This window comes from Serinus canaria, chromosome 2, assembly GCF_022539315.1.
Source record: "Serinus canaria isolate serCan28SL12 chromosome 2, serCan2020, whole genome shotgun sequence".
NCBI classification, from domain to species: domain Eukaryota; kingdom Metazoa; phylum Chordata; class Aves; order Passeriformes; family Fringillidae; genus Serinus; species Serinus canaria.
The window spans coordinates 27,429,569-27,451,402 of record NC_066315.1 but is presented as its reverse complement, the minus strand read 5'-3'; the positions used below and the strand labels follow the sequence as shown (position 1 = coordinate 27,451,402).

Genomic DNA, 21,834 nt, shown 5'->3' with positions numbered 1-21,834 from the left:
TTTAAAAATCCTGTAGTAATGTGAATATTGCTTGCTTTACATTTACATGCCTTTCTCAGAGGAAAACTTGGTAGAAGAAATATTGTGTGGTCTATCATCTTTACTGGGTGAGCTTCTAGAATTGTGGCTGGCTTTCTGGAAGAGCAGAAACCAAAGGATTATTTCCTTTCTCCCTCTCTCTACTTATTTTAATAGCAGTTATAACTGCTACCTGCCTACTATGTTTTACTGTATGCTAAATTCCCTGGAAGGATTTCTCTTTCCTGTAGAGCTTTTTTTAATATCTCCACTAGAATTCTGCCAGACCTATGTGTTGCCAGAATTTTTAATAATATTTTTTTTTCTTTCAAAAATTAAACCTGAAAGAATTCCCTTGGTAAATACCGGATTATTACCTCACGGTACATAACTATGTCTAATGAAAATCTAAGGTTTGCAGGTTTCTTGAAGGCTATGATGAGGATCTAACAGGAGAATAGTAGTGACAAAAAGTAGTATCAGAGGAGTAATCAATGACATCCCTCACTGCTAAATTTACTGCTTTGGCACAATTTTCAAAGAAGTAGCAGATTATTAGAAAAGACAAAAATTAATTTCTTGGTTTTGCCTTTCTGGAGACAAACATGCAGTTTGCCCTGATACTGTGTAGCTTTGCATGTGTGAAGTCTCCTAATACATTCTTTGCCTCTCACCCTCTCTGAACTGGGAGGCTTCCCAATATACTAGTCAAATAAATAATTCCAAGTCAATCAAATAAATAAATCCAACCAAATCAAATAAATCCTTCCAAGGTGATGCTAAAGAAAAAGTTATCTGTCAATAGAAAGAGAAAAAACTCTTTTAATATCTGCTAAAAGATTCTGCTGTTACTTATAAAATAGCCTTTGTGAAGTAACTCTGAAATTCAAAGGTAGTACTGGCAGTGGAAAGGTAAGTGGGTTTTATGCTAGGAGAAAAGACTAAAGAAAAGGTTGGATTCTGTGTTTCTGTTTCTTTGATGGCTGAGAGGAATTTTGCTATATCTTCTAGATATTTCTTAGAGTATACTTCTGGTGCAGTCCTTAAAATACTTGTGTACATTTAATTTTTCTGTAACAGTGATTCATTGCATTTTAAATAGGACATCTTGGGTTCTTGTGATAGATCAGTGTGATAACATCAGCTCAAGTTCATGTATTTTTAAGCAGCAGTCCCTGCTGTGATTAATGGGGATTTCTGTTCAAAAGTCAATGTTATGATGTAGTCTAAGGTGCTGAAATAACTGCCGGCACAAATATTTGATATTAATTATTTTTAAAACAAAAATTGAGAAAAGTACTTACACAAAAGGTTTTTTTTTTTTTAGATATATTTCCAATATCACAAAAATAGACAAAACAACTTATTTAATACAATTTTGCAACACATTTACCAGATGGAAATAAGTGACTAAGTAATAGTGACTTTCTTGAACTAATTATTTCTCCCAGTCCTGTCTGAATGAAAATGATTGATTACAGGGCAGTCAGATGAAGACATTGCATATTTTGCATACATTGCAGTGACAGGTGTCATATGGTCCTGATGAGATTTCTTCAAGCCTAATAGAGATCTATTCTTCTCTGATATACAGTGGCACCTGTATTTTGAGCAAATCCACAAGACTTGGTTGCCTTGCATTCACAGAGTTTTGAGTACCATGTCTGTATGATGAATGCACCACAGTTTTAAGGGAAAGATGCCATTTTAAATGGAAAATGTGTTTCAAAGGAATTTGGCAAAATGCAGATGATAATGAATAATAAATGAACAGAGGGTATATATCTCTGCTTGGGAGAATATATCTCAGCAAGACATAAAGTCTTAGTGCACTTCAGAAGAGTTATGACTGAATCATTATTTGAGCCCAACAATGAGGCAATTTAAATAATGAAATATTTAAAGGTAAATAAAGATAATTATATACACTTGACCCTTTGCATAATTTTCTGTATATGCAATTTCATTAAGCTTTTTTTGCTCCAGTGAATTAGAAGAAAGCCAAAATGATGACAGGTCCATTGCATTATTTAGGTGATATTCATTAAGTTCAGATCTGCTATTTTATTTCATTCCATTAGTGGCAAAGAATGCTATAAAGAATCCAGAGATATGAGAAACCTTCTTATTTGATTTTTGAAAATCTGTATTAACTCTCTTGTGGCCAAGGAGTCAGAGGGAAGGAAAAGATGAGAAGTATACATGCTGTGCTCTATGAATAAGATTTCTGTCAAGAGTAAGGAAAAGTATTAGTTTATCATCTGGGCTTCTTGCTTTTTTATTAAAACACACTGTTCAACACAACTGGGATTTAGAGCAAAACTCCAGGGAAAGATATTGAGTAAACTGTGTGCTTCCAGAGACAAAATGACAGAACATGTATTCTTACTGCTATTTACTTATTGCACACAGTTTTTTGCTAATACCTATAATGGGCTTTAAAAATTCATTTTGTTGTTCTTGCCTTTCACTGAAGAAGCAGAAGTGCAAGGTGACAGAAGTGTGTGTACATAGATCATCCTGCAGGCTAGTAGTAGTGAGACTGAGTATCTAAATCTTCTTATGACTTCATAAAGCTGCACTGTAGTGTTTTCTTATAATCAGCTTCTGGCTACCTTGTCTGACATCATACCTTGCAGGAAGTCTGACCTTTTAAACAATTCAGTGTGCAAAACCACTAGGTTTAATTTCTGATTTCTGGTTCTAGTAGCCTAGCTGAAAAGCTGCAGCCAGTTTCTGAAAAGCTGTAAAGAGAATTTCTTCATTTCTCAGTGGAGGAGGGTTTTGACTTGTTTGCCCTTGGCTAATGTGAGCAGAGCCTGGAATTACAAACCACTGGGCTGGCACAAGCATGATGGCCTGTGCTGACGGGCGTACCCTGTGTTTGCAGCAGCCTCACAACTAGCACTTCTGGCCATCAGCACCACAGCAGGAGGCTATGATGAACAAGGCAAAGAAATCAAAGGGCAGAAAATGAAACAGAGGCAGAAAAATAAAAGCATTCACTTGGTCTTGATGAGAATTGAAACAGAAATGCTCTTTTTTTTTTTTTTTTTAAGGCATCAGTCTGTGTGCACTAAAGAAAATCACATTTAACAAACTGAATTGCAAAATTATTTATGATAGAAATTTAATCTGATTTCAAGTCTCCATTACCTGTTCAATATGACTAATTATCATTAGATTACATGAGACTGCACAAAAATAAACTCTTCTAACATTACTGAGAAATGGGTTTTGCAACACATGCTGATGCCCGAGGTGCCATGACAAACACTAGTAGTGTGTTTACAATAGATTTAGTTGGGATTCATTCTGATGAAAAGTGGAGAGCAAGCTGCTATTAGTTAAATTAATCCAAAAATCTGCATTTCCTCATATGGTTAGTGAGAACACTCATTGACAGTGCGATTTTCAGGTTATGTGGGATGTTATCTCAGCAGTTTTGGTTAAAATTTGCTTTAAGATTTGTGGATAAAATGAATATAAAATGCTTAGAGGAAGAAAACAATGAATCTTTGTTCAAAACCAAGGAGAAAACTTCATCTTAATCTATACAAATCAAATCCTCCTCTTTACTAGGCCTTGGATTCTGAATTGATTTTCTCACTAACCTATCTCTTAAAATCAGATTCTGACAGAGATGGAGCTGTAAAAGTCTACTGGGACATAGATAAGAATAATTCATGGTGATGTTTTTTGTTACACATATTATTATAGGGCTTTCATTGTAAAATGATGATATTTACACATTATTACATTCTGAATAATAATTGGGAGTAACTGCTGGTTTCATGGATTTACTTGCAATTGGCCCTGCTGTTCATGGGATTGGTTTTTGTTTTGTTTTTCTTTGCCCATTTTATATGAAAAAAGTAGGTTAATTCCATTTGCTTACTATCATTAAATTTGTGGTATTTCTTTGCATTTTTATCATTACATTCTGGTAGCATGGAAAAAAGAAGAGTAAATTTAGGAGTTTGTAATGAGTTCTAAAGCTGATCTTACTTAGAAGGTGGTGGAAGAGATGGATTTTCTTTACCTGATGTCCATGTACAAGTATTATTTATATGAGAAAGTTTGTACCACCATGTCTGCAGTGGTGTGTGAGCTGGAATTGATGGGAAGCTGGGAGGGTAACAGGAAAGACATCATATTTGCTCACCATATTTCTGTACCTTCTTCAAGCTTCAGTTCTTTGTTGCTGGGGTGGGTAGGTCTTTGGCCTGTCTTGATGCAGCTGCCTCACAGGGGAGAGGCAGAGCAGCTTTCAACTGTGGATGATCAGAAGAAAACCAAAACAGACGTGTGGCAGAGATACAAGCAAAGGTTAATAAAACCTTTCATCCATCTTACAAAGCCTGCAAGAGTGTTTGCTATGTATGAGAATCATCATTTTGTCAGAAGAGTGTTATCTGCTTTTCAGCCACCAGCGTGACTAGAGAGGCAACATGAGGAGAGCAATGTGAGGAATATGTTAGGATGGTTAAACACCACCTCTAATGAAGCTAAGAAACATTCATGAACCAGCTTTATATGTAAACAGACTGCTGGCTAGAAGAAACAGTATTCAATATCAGAAGTATTTATTCCAACATGACTAGAGGCTCAAAGCAATGTAATTGCTTTGTAGAACATAGAAGCTCTATTTTTCTTTAAACCATGCTGCTTCAATTAAATATTCCTTTTTTGTGTTCATTTAATATTCATTTTGTCTGCTACTGCTATACTATGTAAAGGGAAAATGAACAGTGAGAGAAATTTGTGCTAAAGAAATTTGGAAGAAGAACTGTTTTAAAACTGAATAATGTTTTGGGAATTAGCTTAAGTTTTTAATAAGCCTAAAGGAGAGGATTTTTTTCCAGGTGATAACAACAGCACAACACCAGAAGTGTTCTGCACAGTGAGCTGTCAACCTTTCATGTTTGTTTATGTGCCAGTATATAATTCAGAAAAACATGTTGCACTAGTACTGCAAGCTGAAGGCTCTCGATAGCTTGGGTGCAGATAGCAATTTCCAGCGAGTTACGCCACTGTACAGTCAAATTACTTTGGGCAGAAATGTGTTATGGAAAGTGTGGATCCTGATGCAGTTTATTTTAAAAATTCAATATGTACAGCCAGAGCAACAAAATAAATATTAAACAGTGACAAATATAAGAAGGTGGTTGAGGGTTTTTTAATATAAGTATTGAATTAGGTTCTCAGCCCTGGCTGTCTAGGGCAGATGAAGAACTAGCATTATATTAAAAAGAGGAGAAAAATGTTGAGAAAATTTAATTTCTTTATGTTGGTTTTCCTTTCCTTTTTTTTTTTTTTTGTGCTGTAGAAATAGATATTTTTTAGCCTCTCAATGTTTATAACAAATGGAAAAAGAGTCAATATCTATTATAGTTGTCACAATATTAAAGCACAGAAAAAGCACAGACCAGCCAAATAACCTCTCTACCAAGTGAAATATGGTGTTAAAACTGCCATGAGTTACAGCAGAAGAAAACACAACACTGGGAAAGCATGTTGCATTCAACACTTTTGTTAGGGAATATACAACCTTGTCTTAGGTTCACCAGTGTTCTGATGTACAAAATTTAATTTACTCTTTGTTGGAAGAAAATAAATATTTGGCTCTAGTAATTGTGGGGTTCTAATATGACAATGCTGTTAGAGAAACTATGAATAAGTGTTATGCCTTTTGTGATGCTCATGTCAGAACTTAAAATGGTATGGTTACTCCTAGGTTTATATCATGTGTGTTACATTCATGATTTTTAGAGAAACTGGAAAACAGATGGATAATGTTAATTACCATACTGGGAATAGTATCAGAAACATGTGTGAATGTATTTTCCCAATGGATATTAATACAGGAAAAAACATTAAAGGGCCCTCATTTTATTCCGTGCCTTGATAAATATATGCACACCTAAAAAGATAACTAAGCAGCTGATTTTTAAATGCTTTGATTTGCCTTTATTCCACTGATTGAAGTACTCTGGAAAGCTGGGGAAAAGATGGGCAATTTATAAATTAGTTTTATTTACATTACTTTTTAATGGTATTTTTTAATATTTTATTGTTAATTTGAGAATATTCGAAAACTTGTTCTTCAGATTCTGAAATTCTTGGAATTGCATTGAGGCTTACACCCTTCCTTATGCTATTAGAAAATAAAAAATTTGATCAAAGAGTTAAATAATTTGTAGGCATATCCAGTACTTCATTGTATTCCTCTGAATCACAGGTGCTATGTTTTATTGTGTTAAGAATCCTTTCTGGTTTTATCTTTCTTCTATATTCTAAATCCCTTTTTTTTGATGCAGACACTGCCTTGCATGTTCTTTTCAACCTCTGAAAGAGGAGCCAAGAAAGACAAAAGCATTAAATAGAAATGGCAGTCAAGGTGATCCATAGCACTCCTGGAGGGGAAAATTTGCTGGCAAACAGAGCAGGCAGCAAGTCATACAGCACCCAGGGAGTCCTGCCATGGCAGGGAAAGATGCAAAAATAAGGTTTTGTCTATCAGTGCTCTTCTACTGTGCTGGCACTCCCAGTAGTATAAATTATAGAATCTGTCTGTCCAAATGCAGCCAGCATGTGGTGTTGGCAGCATGACAGACTCTGTACTCAAAAAAAAAGGAAAAAAAAAAGAAGTTACCAGTAATTGATTTAGAATTCCAGCATTTTGCTGTATTACCTTTTGCCAGTGTGACAGGCAGTGTGTCTGGATCAGTGAGATTGTTCCCTGTCTAGACTTCCACAATTAGCTACTGCCTGTGATATAAATACTTTGTTGCAGCAGTGGTTGTTTTTCCTTTATGTAAAGCAAATATAAATAATACAGGTATACTGTACCAAGTTACAGATGTGCTTATTATATTTTAATTCAGCCAAGCAGATCTGCAAGTGATTTTGGCAAAGCTCTGAAGCTGCTGTATTCTTAGTGACCTGCTGTTCATCCAGCTCTCTGACCAGCTCCACTATGCTGTAGTTTGTATTCAGGGTCATTTTCTGAGTCCTTCAAATACTTCTTGATCTGTGTCTTTTTGACCTCTCTTGAGATTTACTGCTTAGGATTGAACTCTATCTTGTAATACTTGCATTCTTCTGACTCAGCCCTGAATCACCCAGTTAACCTTTTTTGCCCTCTTCACAACCTTTTCATGATACAAAGAAATTTGAGGTCTCCAATATTAGGTAAGGTTAGCTTGTTTCTGAACTTAGAAAAAGTAGATTTTTGCTAATCAGTCTCTCAATAGTCCCATTAAATACAATCCTCTCAAAATACTGAAAACTAAGCTGCTCATTGTCTCATGCAGTCTGAGTCTCTCTCCCTGGCATTAAACTATTAATGCTACTTACAGGCACGAAACCAGTAACACAAAATGGGTCAAAACCAATTCTCATGGAAAGTACAGCAAAATTCAGTTGAAATCAGTGCAACCCTCATTTGTTAAAAATGCAGGTAATGTCTTGCTCAATGCTTTAAGATGTGTTTGGAGTTTCATGTTTGAGGAGTGTTGGGGGATTATTTTGTCTTTCTTTGTATTTGTATGAGTAGAAGAGCTCAAGGGATTTTCACATAGCCTTATTTGTCCTGGATCAGAGTTCAAAGTAAGTTCTTTTTAAAACAGAGATAATTTTAATACCTGAAACAGTATTAAAATTTACTATATTAAATATGCTATATTAAATACAATGATAGCTTACTTTGTTCTCAGCTGCAAAACTGTCAGTGCTTTTGTGGGGGTTTAGTTTTCAGTTTTTGACTCCATTGTGATCAGTCCCTGAAATTTCAGAAAAAACTTGCAGGAATGGTTAATTCACTTATGTTCCTGCTCTCTAAAATAATAAATCTTAATCCTTCAGAAGCTTAGAGGGAATCTTAATATTGTATTTTACAGTAATCTCTTTAGAAGACAAAGAATTACAAATGACATTTTAAACTCAGTAAGACTTCAGTGACAACTCCCAGAACAAAAAGAAGCAAGCTTCCTATTTATTTCTGTAGCTGCCATTTGTGAAACACTGATTAAATAAAGAGTGGATCAATGATAGTATTTTCATGAAACAAGTTCAGCTCACTACAGGCAAAGTATGATTCTTTCATCTGGGTATGTTTAGAACAAATCCAAAGAGAAGCTATTTTGCATTCACAGCCGCAGCCTTTTTACCCCTGTGTGAAATGGTTGGAGTGCTGGTGCATCCCATTGGCAAGGCAGGTCTGGGTCAGCACACAGCAGGGACAGCAGAGTGTCTGTCTGTATGAAGACTGCTTCACTGGGAAGGAGAGAACCTAAAGAATATTCATAAAGGCCAAATTAAAATATTATATAAAGCCTCGATTAGGCTTGACAGGTTTCCTAAAGACATTCTTGTTGTTACTAGTGCTTAACATCAGCTGAAGATTTGTGAAAGGGCAGCCAGCCCCAGCTCCTGCAGCCTTTAAGTAATGGTGGGTGAGACTCTGCACTGTGTTCTGCTGAACTCTTTCATTCTGAGTTGCATATGTATGCTGCTTTAGTTTCTGTGACATGAATTTTATCCCAAATTTTCATATTTAACAGCACAGTGGTAAATGTACTATCCATAATAATGACACAATATAAAAAACATAGTGCAGGTAACCTCTGTGTGATTTTCTCATACTTGTGAGAATCATTCAAAACTTTAAAGTGGATTAGCAATACTTTAAGATTCATGTCTTTGATTTTTTGGAAAAGTCACAAAGCCCCTTTACTCAGTTCAGAGACATTTATTTTCCTGTTTTCCTGTGTTTAATTTAAAAGGTCAACCATGCCTCACCTTGAAGCTTGCAATGTTTTGGGGCCACTTAAGTTAGAAGTGAATTGTTTTAGGCTCTTGATAATTGGGAGAGAGATGGGTAGTTGTAAGGAAAATTGGAGAGAAGCCTCTCCCTCTCTTTTTGTGATGTTCACATACAAATACATAGCAACAACATTCCTCAGCAAGTGCTAGAGGTTGGCTACAGTGACTTGTGGGTACAGGGAAATGTGGGTAACTTAACTGAAGATTTCAAAGGCACAACTGAAAAACAACAGGAATATTGGTTAATGTGGATGGCAGAAATTGTTTTCAAAAAAAGAAAAATTTGGTATTTCTCAGTATAATTTTGGTAAAAGCAAGTTTCTATTAATACAGCTAGAAATACATGAAATCATGATGTTTTGTTCTTTAAAAACTAAAGAAAGAAATTAAATATCAATTCTCCTTCATCCTAAATAAGATGAATTAATTAAGCTGTTGAAATTGCTTGAATATTCATAGGTGTTTTGAAATGTATTAATTGGAAATTAGCTTGATACTTTTGTTCTTAATGACTGCTGAGTGTGGAAGTGTTAGGGTTGAGGTCTTTTTTTAAATTTTTTTTATTTTTCTATATATTCCATAATCTCAAAGGAAAGTGTAGCTGGTTGTGAAGAATGGTGCCAGCTAGTTCTTTTGTTCCTGTACATATTAGAGCATGCCTTAAAAACCAAATATTCATCCTTGATTCTATCACAGAGACATAAAAAGAAAGATTTTTAGGTTTGTGATTAAAGCTTTCCAGGTTAAAAGAAACACAGACAATGAGTTGGTTAGAGCATGGTGCTGATAACACCAAAGCTGTGGGCTTGATCCCCAGAGAGACCATTCACAGAAGAGCTGGACTTGATGATCCTTGTGAGTTCCTTCCAACTAAGAATATCCTGTGATCCTGGACACAGGAAAGAGAAACCATTTGAGTGAGAGGAGGGTGTGGAGGGAGCTCATGGCCAGGACTGCAGGGCCAGAGGCATTTCTGGAGGCCACACACCACGGGACAGTTTCCTGCCATTTAAAATCAGGGAAGACTTAGAGGGTAGGGAAGAGGCTTACAGGATAGAGAAGAATTATGTATTTGTGGTTTTTTTTGTTTTGTTTTCTGCTTTTTCTTTAACACCTGCCCCCTGCCCCAAATTTTAGCTTTCTGTGCAAATGAAATTTGGTTTGGCCAAGTGCAGAAGCACTTTAGTTTTTTGAGGAAGCTCACTGAGGACAAAGCCTAAACAGATTATTGCCTCAAAGCTGTGGTTCCCTCTTAGACCCTGTCATAGTCATGTAAAGAAGTGTGGAGTAGAGTGAAAATTTAAGCTTTTTTTTACTTGCGGTCTTTTTCTCTAAGCAGGTTATTTTGTCTTTAAACTTAAAAATCAGCCTAATGTAGATAAGAGGGAGGGTCAGATACATCCCTAAGAGCTCTGTGTCAATATGCACATGAATTACTGAGCAGCAGCCTGCTCAAAGGGTTGCATAAATGTGATTTGTTGGTACCCACCTGTAATGATTTAATAAAATGTTTTACTACTTCACAGGACGAGCAAAATAAGGCAATTTTCTGCATGAGCCTATCTGTGCATCTCATCATTGTTTTGTATTCAGTTCTAAAACCAACATATTTATAATCTAATGAAAGAACATATTTTTTGTGCAGTTAGCACAGTTGCATAACAGTTTTTGTTCATATTATACAAATATCATACATTTCCAAAGGCAGTATTTACTGCATCAAGACTGAGATTCTTACAATTTTCAATAGTGTAAACCTGCCTTAGAATTGGATTGAAGATGTTTTGATGCTTTTTTGGTAACACAAAGCGTGTTTTTTAGGTACAGTATGGTTTTTTGACTATGGATCAATAGAGATGTGATAGAGTCCCAAGTCGGCGAATTTTTCATCTGGGGTACAGTAACAACTTGATCTTTAGAAAAAGGGATTTTTTCATTGAACACACAAACCATACACAAGGTGTAATGACATCGTAAGGTAGAAATTTGTAGTTTGCAAGATGAGCAATTTATTTCAATCATGAGTGGTTTTTTGTATCTCTGCTCTAATTGAAGATTTTCTTCAGTCTTTATTTTTTTAAAAAATGCAGGTGTTCAAAGAGGTGTTCTGAGGAAATGGCATCCCTCAACTTAGTGTAAATACACCCAAATTAAATGCAGCAATAAGGATGTAATTTGTGGAAGGCTGGTTAGAGATAAAGTCTTGCTGAAATGGCAATTGAAATGTGTTTATATTTAATATGCATTAATTTTTCTGGATAGCTAGATAGATCTTGGCAACTATAATTCAAACTTTATTTGCAAAAAAATGGGCTGAATCTGCCAGCTGCTATGGCTATTTTCTAGCTGGCTAGTGCTCATTCTCAGGGTTTTAAAACTACAAGTGGACTGTTCAGCCACAGTGTTCACTTAGAGACAGTGAGGAGCAGAGGCTAAGTGTATAGCCTGCCATCAGCCCATTCCCAAACCAGTACTGAAGTTAATGTTGGATGAACAAATGAAAATTGTGTGGTAGGCAATGAGAGTTTTAAAGCTCATGGGAATCAGTAATAAGATGTGGCCACATATTCCTTCCAGTCATTCAGTGAGAAGATGTAAATAATTTGTATCTCCCATAGTTCATTTCACTTATTCCTGTGCAGAGCCAAAATTATGCTGTTAACCTGCTTTGAAAATAGTAAAGGCTCAGCCTGGATTCTTCACCAGCTTTACTCACAGAAACAGTCTTGTACTTTCAGGGGTCTTTCAATGAATAAGGATTGTGTGGCTTGGCCCCAATTTCTTCATAGGACAGAGATATCCTCAGTCAGAGGAAATGTCTTCTGTGTGGTCACATGTCTGCAGATAGACAAGTTTTCTTTGATAAATAGTTGCAGGGTTTTTTTCTGAATTGCTTATTCTTTTGCTCTTATGTGGTAAATCAATTCACAGTATGTGTGAGGGGAGATCTTAAAAAATCTGAAAAATATAGGATTTTTTAACCTCTGGCTTGTGGATTGCATGTTGAACTGGGTGAATATTTTCGTTTTTAACAATGGAAAAAGCAACTACTTCATCTTTCAAGGATATAGCCTTTTATTTCTTTTTTGGCATTTATTATAACAACATGTTGCATGTCAAATATTTACCATAGATCTTGAAGATGTAAGAAAATCTTAAATCAAGAACAAGTTACTCCTAGGTGTAAGCTCCTGGGGACATTCCAATTGGACACAAGACAAAACTTTTACCATGAGAACAACCAGAAGTTGGAATAATCTCCCCAGGGAAGCGATAGAGTCCTCAACATTGGACACTGTTAAGTTGCAGTTAGAGTGCTGAGCCATCTTGTCTAGACTATTCTTTTGCCAAGAAAGTTTGGACCAGGTGATCCTTGAGATCCCTTCCAATCCAGTATTCTATGATTCTGTGATTCAGTTATTTGAAGAGTTACCAGCTGGTATGTCTCTGTCTTCAAGACATAATATCACAGATTGTGTGGAACAAACATTTTTTAGCTAGATTTTAAATTTTTATTTTGGTTGTAATAAAGGAAAGACTAGAAGTGGCCTACTTGAAATCGCCACTGTTTTTCAAAATGTATTGTGTGGTTGTTCTCATTTTTGCATGCAATATGGAAGGAAGAGAACACAATATTAATTGGCATCAAGGTATAAAGTGTAGTGCAGTAGAAATGTGAAGAAAACAATTTAACAGTCCAGGAAAAGTTATTCAAGTGAATGAGAGAGATCCAATTCATGCCTTCAAGGGAAGAGCTTTCGCTCCTACCTTGGCAGCCAAAACTAAGTTGTGAATGTGATTTCTTAGTTCATAGTTCTCTGATGTGATTAATTCATGTGCATGTTCAGGAATTATTCAATATTAAATAGTCAGTTTGTCTGGGATAAAAAGTGAAATGTTTCTCTAATCATAAAAACAGTAGGTGAAGAGTTATCCCATGCTTGTATTCTCAAAGTGTAAGTTTCTCCAAGGATGAAATTCTTAGACATACAGTAATTGCTGAGAGCTTGTTTCACAATATGGCAGAGAAATGACTTGAGTGAGCAATGTTAGCATCTTCTCTTGTTTTCCAGGTCCATGGGGGAGATGCATGGGAGATGACTGCGGCCCAGGAGGCATCCAGACACGAGCGGTGTGGTGTGCCCACGTGGAGGGCTGGACCACGTTGCCCACGAACTGCAAGCAGCCCGAGCGGCCGGACAACCAGCAGAGCTGTTTCCGTGTCTGTGACTGGCACAAGGAGCTGTACGACTGGCAGATCGGCAGCTGGAACCAGTGCCGGCCTGTCCTCTCCCGCAGCCACGAGAAGCCTCTGGAGTGCCTCAGAGGGGAGGAGGGGATCCAGACAAGGGACATCACCTGCGTGCAGAAGTCCAACGGGGTTCCAGCTGAAGATGTCATCTGCGAGTACTTTGAGCCGAAGCCCCGGCAGGAGCAGGCGTGCCTCATCCCGTGCCGGCAGGACTGCATCGTGGCCGAGTTCTCGCCCTGGTCCGAGTGCTCCAAGACCTGCGGCAATGGGCTCCAGCATCGCACTCGGAACGTGGTGGCTCCGCCGCAGTTCGGCGGGTCAGCTTGCCCCAACCTCACGGAGTTCCAGATGTGCCAGTCCAGCCCGTGCACTGTTGAAGAAAGCCTGTACAGCCTGAACGTGGGACCGTGGAGCGCGTGCTCAGTGCCCCATTCCAGACAAGTAAGGCAAGCGAGGAAACGAGGGAAGAACAAGGACAAGGAAAAGGACAGAGAAAAGGCGATTCGAGATCCCGAGGCTCGCGAGTTAATTAAGAAGAAGAGGAATCGTAACAGACAGAATAGACAGGAGAACAAATACTGGGACATACAAATTGGGTACCAAACAAGGCAGGTCACGTGTACTCACAAAAATGGAAAAACTGCTGCTTTGAGGTAATCATTATTTATGTTTGCATACTTTCATTTTTATCTGTTTAAAGTAAAACATGCATAAGTTTACATAAACCCATATCTCAAAATGAAGTTCACACTATTTCCCCTTCTACATCCATCACCAAGCTCAAGTGTTTTCTGTGACATGAAACATGCAAACTGTGCTGGTGATCATACTAAGCATCACATACGTGAGCACTGTTAAGCTGTGCTAGTCCCTAGCCTCTGTTTTCTTAACTAGATTTCCCCCAACTGCTTGAAGATTCATGCCAAATGTCTGTTCAGTTTCTGTGGGTTCAGGCAGGTATCTGATCTCTAGCAAGTCATGTATTTTTCTAATACGTGATGTAGAGGATGGGCACAAAGACTAACAGGAAACTGGACTGAGTCAGACTTACAGTAAAAGTATAAAACAAGAGACAAGGATGCATGAGAATGCAGGAGCTACTCATTCCAGTGTATTTTTTTAAATACACTGGAATGAGCCGGAAATATTGTTTATCCCTCTTGATTCCTGTGGAAAAAATTTCTGAAAGGGAGACTGTAAAACATCTTTGTTTGTTCCATGTGCTTGCCCTATTTCTTTCTCATATATACCTTTATACTGTCTGACCTGGGTTTTTTCTGATATTTATTTTTATAAATAATCTTGATTTATTATTTTACTTTTCAAGAGTTCTGTCAATCAGTGTTTTGATAATTCTTTTCACAGGTTTCTGGAAGCATTTTTAAAATTGTATTATCTTTGATTTGTTTTATCAGGCATTCTCTTGCTAGCTCATGTATTTCTTTCTTATCCCCCAGAATGTTTTATTCAACTCAAAAAAATCTTCTTTCAGTCTAGTCTTCCCTTCTTTGATGTGATTCTTTTTCCTGCCCTCTCGTTCAATGCCTAATTAATCAATTTTACTTCAGCTGTGAAATGACTGGGATATCTTGCTGAATGAGGCTGGCAGTCATTGCTGCTATGTTAGTGTTTAGGAACTTCTTTCAAGGTATTTTACTTTTGAGTTTTTGTTGTGCCATTTAAACATTCTATCACAGAACATGTAATTGCTTCCACCTTTTTAATTAGAAACCAAATAATATCTTTTTTTTTTTTTCCAAGTGTAGAAAACTTTTTTTTGAGTATAATTCCTTTCAAGAGATGATCCAGCAGTGAAACAGGAAAATGATGAGTTCCCTGGTTGCAGGGAAGAACTGAAAGGCTTGGGTTGTTTAGTTGAAGGAGGGACTTATGGGTGAAGATGTGAATGAAGTGCCTCTGAGTATGTAACAAGCCATCACAAGGAAGACTGGAACAATCTATTCTCTATATTATGGATATATTGGAAAAGCAATAATAGCCAAATCCCAGCAGTGCTGAGTGAGGCTAGGCTTCTCAATACTGGGAATAGTGGGACTCTGGAGAAAATTGCTTGGGCCATGTGTGGCACCTCCATCTTCAAAGGTTTATAGGCAAAGGCTAGAAAAATGCATGTGTCAGTGGTGACACACCTGGATAGCTCTTGCTTAGGGAAGAGGGACTGACAGAGCAGTCTTTTTGCAGTCTCTTCCAGGTCTGGTCTTCTTTAGTTCTTTAAGAGTTTGATCTACACTTCGATGAACATCTTCATAAGAAATCTTAAAATCAGCAGCTCAGGCAGTCCCAGGTGTTGGCTGCAGCACAATCTCATTGTTGGTACAGAAAAAATTGCCTTTTCTCCTTCCTTTTCCAGTCTCACATCATGCAGCCTTCACTGCGCCTAGCCCAGGAACATCATTACCCTTTAAATACAAGGAATAATTTATTATACATCAGTATCTATCAGATAGCAGCCAGGCACTCTTTTTGAAAGTCCCTAAGTTTTGGAAAGGTTAAGAAAATTATTGAGTAAAAAAAAGACAGTCATGCCAAAGCTCTGATAAATGGTAAAAGACAGTAAAAGTATAGTTGGAAGTCAGTGGCATACTTTACTCATCATCTTTACACTCACTCTTGAATTCACTTAGATCACCAGCACTGTCTTAAGTTCAAATACCACAGAGTATTGTGCAATTTCAGGCTGGTGCAGGGAAGTGAATGAAACCCTCTTGCCTAAGGCAGTGAAACAATTGATAATATGAGGTAGGATCAATACTTCAAAGAGGTCAAAATTAAACAAATGTTGCAGTGGACATTTTTATATCTAATGGAAAAAAAATATGTTTTAATTGCAGAAAGGATTTTTATTAGTCTTCACATCAATTTTAATATAGATTTTTTTTTTTCAGTTACATAGTATAAACAAGAAAATTTGATGAAATGACTGATGTGAAAAATTCTGGTGCTGGTAACATAGCTTTTAGAGACCAATGTATATCAGCTGTATATCCATTTGCATCCTTTATGCTGCACCCTTCAAATGCTTTATTCCATGACTGTCATTCCAGAATCTGAAACAATAGAATTATTTTTCTGCCCAAGGTGTCAATGCAGCCAGCTCAAATGATTTTATAATCTCCATCACACAGTAACTGCTACTAAATAATATAGACAAGTAAGGTGACTGGAAAACCTGCCATTCTCATGAGAAATACTCTTCAGCTTAAGTAGTCCATTTTCAGTGAGTTTTGACTTTAGCAATCAAAAACAATCAGCCCCCTGGCAGCATGACTGAAAGAAGAATAAAAACCCTCAGGCGAGTAATATTTTTTGCAGAGATAGCAAAATGGATATATTATAAAAAGGATTTTTTAAAAGAGCAACTTTCAGAAGGGTGCTACAGAGAAAATGGTTCTGTAACGCTGTCAGCAAAACTTCAAAAAGGCAAAATTCTCTTGGCATATAAGCACACCAAGCATGGTAAAGAGAAACAAGAAAATCAAAGTTTAATTTATATACTTTATTGCCAAGTGAACAATGGATAGTCTCCCATGAAGGATGAAATATTGGATTTTGTATTGCTTGTTCTGCAATAATATATGTGTTACATGGCCTGTGCTTGCTTCATGTTCCCCTTAGTCTGAAATTCTGGTGCTATGAAAATATTTAAAAAATAGAAATGTTGAAGGAAAAAACAAATTCAGTGTTTAGAAGTGGCTTATAAAATGACTTTTCTCTGGATAGCTAACAAAATCTGGATAGCGCTGCTGTTAGTGTAGAGGACAAAACTTGATTGTCTGAAATGTTTCCTCTCTGATGAAATTGGGGTTTACCAAACAGAGCTGTTAGACAACAAACTGGCAATGTAGAGAAACATAAAATGTATGAAGAAGCTAATTTTGACTTGCAAACCTGTTTATCCTATTACAAGTTGTGAATGATTATGCCTCATGTCAAGCCTATAATTTTCTGTTGTAATATGGACTCTTGCTGAGGTATTCTCGTGGGGGCCCTGGCATTGCGCCAGGCTCAAACGATGACAGTCTCAAACATGTAGTCAAATTTTTGTTTGTGAGCAGACTTTTATGGGAAAGTTTAGCAAAAAGGTTTGGCTGGTTTGTACAAATTGTACAAGTCAAAGAAAAGTCCTTTTTTGGGGTTTTTTTAACTGTTTTTAATTCATACAGCCTTTTTACTGAAGTGCTTTCTTGGAACCCCACTAGACTGGGAAATTTGGAAGGACTTGAGCACAATCATTTATAACTGCAAGAGCATGGAAGAGAACTAGTGTATCTTTTTGAACTGTAGGTTTCTGTGCTTCAGCAAAGATTTTGAAATCCAGTGACAAAGGGCATTATGTTCCCCTAAAGCAGCTGTTCCATAAGTGTGGGGGGACAGCCTGCCACTGCTAAGAGTCACTTAACTCAAATGGCTGGAAAGGGGGCTGTAGTTAAAGCAGTTCTTCAATGATATAACTGCCTCTTAAAAAAAAGTCCCAGGAATTTCTGTACTATTTCCTTTATTTTTCTACATGATTTGGATATGGCTTGTTATCTTGCTTAGTCTGGGACCAAAACATTTCTGAATGGGGGGAAGAATGGAGGAGACCACATAGGAAACCTCACCAGCTCTGGCTGCAGTCCCCATAAATGGTTAATACTCTCTTGGCAGCACCACTGTGGAAGAGACCTGTATGTGGAGATGAGCATTATTGGTGACCTAAATGATCTGAGTGAGAATTTAAGAAAAAAACAGTAGAATTTTACAAATATTCAGAGGGGTTTTTTTCTTTGTTAGAATATAACCATATGCAATTACAATCATGGAACAAAATGAAATGACAGAAAAGAATCCAAAATTTAAGATGCGCCAACCAATTATTTAGCAGATTGTCTTAGCCTCAATGCATTTGATCATATGGTCATCTTTCATTTGTTTCACTTCTGTTCATCTTAGAAAGTAATTATTTTTTAATTATTTTAATCTTCTTCACTAATTCTGTGCGTTCATTAAATATCTAGAAAACTATATCCACATCTTGTAACAAATTTAATTCTTGGAAGTTTACATAATAATCTCATTTAAGTGCTTTATTAATTTTCAAGTTTTGGAGAGTTTGAGCTTTTATTTATTACAATACTATAGTTGAGACATGAGAGGTGACAGTAGAACCAAAATTATTGAATTGTCTTGCTAATGTTGGGGGTATATAATGCTTAATTTTTCATCTTACTTCACAAAGATGTCCATCTGCTTAAATCAGAGTCATGATATTCACTGCTGGTCACAGGTGTTAAGCTGAGTAGCCAGAAACTAAGGAATTTGGGAATGGCCAGTTGAGTATGATTGATTAATACTCAAGATATTGTCAGGAAAATCAAGGAGAATCTGCTCCTCTAGAATGGCATTTTAGCTTTGGTTTCCTTTCCAGGTCCTTAAACCTCTTAACCCAATGCTCCCATTCCAAATCATAAAACAAATGTCTGCCTCCCTTTATGGACTTTCACTCCTATAAATTGTAAACTGTGTGAAGGAGGAAAATAAAAAACCAAGCCAAACCATCAGAAGCCTGTTGCTTTATTTATGCCATTGATTTGGAAAGCAGACAAGTCACCCAGAGGAATATGCTGTCAGCAAACAGAGAAAAGATTCAGACACACAATACAGCAGCACAGTTTGTTGGACCCTGTAGTGTATCTCTTGCTTAAAAAAACATCTTAAGAGATTCTCTGTACTTCTCTGAGTCCCTCTATGAGGCAACAGGCAGAAAGGGGGATGTGTGTGAAAGTGGCAGTGGTTAAGGTGCAGTAACTTCAAGGAGATGGGCTGCAGAAAGGTGAGGGAAATAGCAATGCAGATAGGATGGGTTGTGGAGATGAAGGAGCATAAACAACCTTTGGTTTGTCACTGAGGACCAGATGAGATCATTTATGTCTGCCCCTGCTTTTTATGTTTCTGCAAAGGCAGCTCTTCTGCTGTTTGTAGAGGAAGCCTCCAAGCTCACCATACTGTGAGGATTTAAAAGCCATAAGTGGTTCACTCATAGAGCACCTGTAAATATCACAAACTTGGATAATGAGCTCTATACAGTCATCTTGATTCATTAATTTGGAATTATTTAGAGCACATTTGGCTAACAAATGGAAAACAGGGAAGAAGACAGTTATGTTGGATGAAAAACCTCTTGATAACTAAAAGCTACAGGGTTATTTTTCAGGTGAATTGGCATAATAAAAATGTGAACTACTATTAGAGAAACAGGATGCAAACGTTGCTTTCCTGTAGTTTTCCCCTATGCCTTTACAATTTCCACAAATTTGAAAGTAGAAGCATCCTGTACTTTTTTAATGTGATTTTGGTGGAGACAGTAATTTCTGTGGATATGCATAATATTATTCAATGGGTGTTCCTTTCTATTCTAAGTACCTGCTCCATCATCTTACTGAGGCTGCTGTTTTGACAGTGTCTTGTCAGTATTGCTACACGTTTGACATACCATGCCCAAATCTAGATTTAAGATGGAAACGTACACACCGTGCTGAATAATTGAAACAGCAATGAATGATTCCTTTTTCCACACCATATTTTAACTCCTTTCATACAGTGAACATTTGTTCTGCCATCTAGATGTATGACATTCATATATTTCTGTGCGAATCATCAAGACTGGGTGCCTTTCTTGTATGTAATTGTTATTCAAATACATGTAATTGTCTTCCTTAGCAAAATATAATAGGCTATAATGTAATGAGGGTTGTACTCTATGTTCTGATAATCTCTTGTGGCAATAAATCCTATGAATGAATAAATTATTTCCTTGAATGAATGCAGTGTTGAATTTTCAGCTTCAATCTAGAGATTATGTTGCACAGTGGTAAATTGAATTAGTTGCTGAGATCTTTAATGAAGATTCTCCTAGACTGTACTTTTATGCAGCTTTTCTGCCTCATTGTCAGTTAATGTTAATTGACCTCAGTGTGACAAAAGTGTTCATCCAGGAGTATTTTTCTAAATTTTTGATTTCCTATACTGGTATTATATCATAATCTGTAAAGAGTCCTATAGGGAAAAAAAAGAGAATGTATTCCTTTTTTTTAGATTTACTTTGTGTTTTGGTTTTGTTTGCTTTTTTATTAACATGCTAAGCATATTCTGGGACTTAGAGAATGCCCTTGTTTCCTCAATCAGCTTAATAAAGTTATGGTATGGGAGCATTTGAATTGAGCATCCTCCTGGGGCATATTGTCCCTCAAGTTGGAAATGCACAGGACGCACACACAAGTCACAACAAGTTGTGACAAGAAGTCACAAGTTGTGACAAGAAGTCACAACTTTCCAGAACATCAGAGCTGGCTATTTCAGTGGCTAACTTTCAGCAGTCCCACTGGAAATCAAAATGTGTGGCTCACCTCCTAATACTGACCACATTTTTCCAAGTGTAGAACAATGCAGTGGACCCAGTGACACTGCTAAATCTAAACTAATGCCTGAAACACAACTAATAGTAGTTATATAATTTTCGGTTATATATTTCCTTATATCCTAATGTTAATACTAAGTATTTTTATTCACAAAGTTTGGCATTTAGTTTATGTTTTCTCTGCTGATAACCCTGTGAATCTAGCTGTTATTTTGGGTCAAAGTAGATTCTGATTAATGCTATGTAATGAAAATTCCCACTGACAAAGGGAAATTCCTCCCTAAAGCTTTACTAAGTCATCTCTGTAGATGCTTGCCAAATAATCTGCTCTGCCAATTTCAAAATTATCTGTAGCATGAGATGTGCATGCATGTCACTGTATCATTGGACTGTGAAAGACAGCACTCTCACTGAACACTTTTGCTTTCTTGTCTCCTCAGACACTCATGGTATCTGCAACAGCCCCACAGCAGCTGATGTTGACACTGGTTTGGGTATAGCAGCACCCCTTGTTGTTTTGCCCCTATTTTTTCTTGACACAGTAGCTGTATGTAACCTCTGTCTTCTCCTGTAGTGTAGCAAGCCTGGGTGGTTTTGTTTATTTCAAAATTGTTTGGCAGAATTAGTTAAACTTGTGAAAGGCTCATGGGAAAATAGTCTTGTGAAAAACACTTAAGTGGACAGTATTGGAATTGTACGTGAGTAGAAGTGGGCTCATTGTTTGTGTGATCATAATGGCCCATTATACCGGGAGGTACTAGCAGTTTCTCAGAACAATGTGCAAGATGACCAGTACCAAACAGTGCAGCTGTATGGAAAATTAATGAGGACTATGTCATTTTCTACTGGGAAAAAGTACAGGCACTGTATTTTCACTGACTTCCTTCAAGAAAGAAGTTGGTACCAACCATAAACTGAACCTCTCATGGGTGACTATACTTCACAAATGGCATTTTATATCTTCAGAGTAGATCATGGAGGTTATCTAAGCTCTGGATTTAAATCAATATGTTATTATTCCTGCTGTTTAGTACCTGCACATTAAATACAATTTTTTAAATTTTGATTTTATTTATGAGAAAACATCCTTTTTTTTTCTGTAGGTAGTCTCTCTCAAAATCCAGCTATACTTGTGTTCCAAGAATGGCATAGAGTTAATATGATTATTGTACTTCAGATGTTAAAGCATCCAACAATCTGAATGAACTCTGAGGAGAACACTGCATGGAAAATAAATGGTTTGTTGCAGCACATCAGGACATTGTGCTTGATTCTTGTACCCGTAACTCCAAAATCCCTCTTGCTCATAATGAGTATGTCT

At 36.9% G+C, this 21,834-nt stretch overlaps 1 protein-coding gene across 1 annotated transcript in view; it reads left to right on the top strand.

Moving 5' to 3' along the window:
• Positions 1-21,834, top strand: part of THSD7A (thrombospondin type 1 domain containing 7A) — a 189,075-nt gene that overhangs the window by 58,840 nt on the left and 108,401 nt on the right. Inside the window, exon 2 of the mRNA XM_050971430.1 lies at positions 12,918-13,749. Coding sequence (XP_050827387.1) covers positions 12,918-13,749 — 832 coding nt within the window. The remainder of the gene's footprint in view (positions 1-12,917; positions 13,750-21,834) is intronic.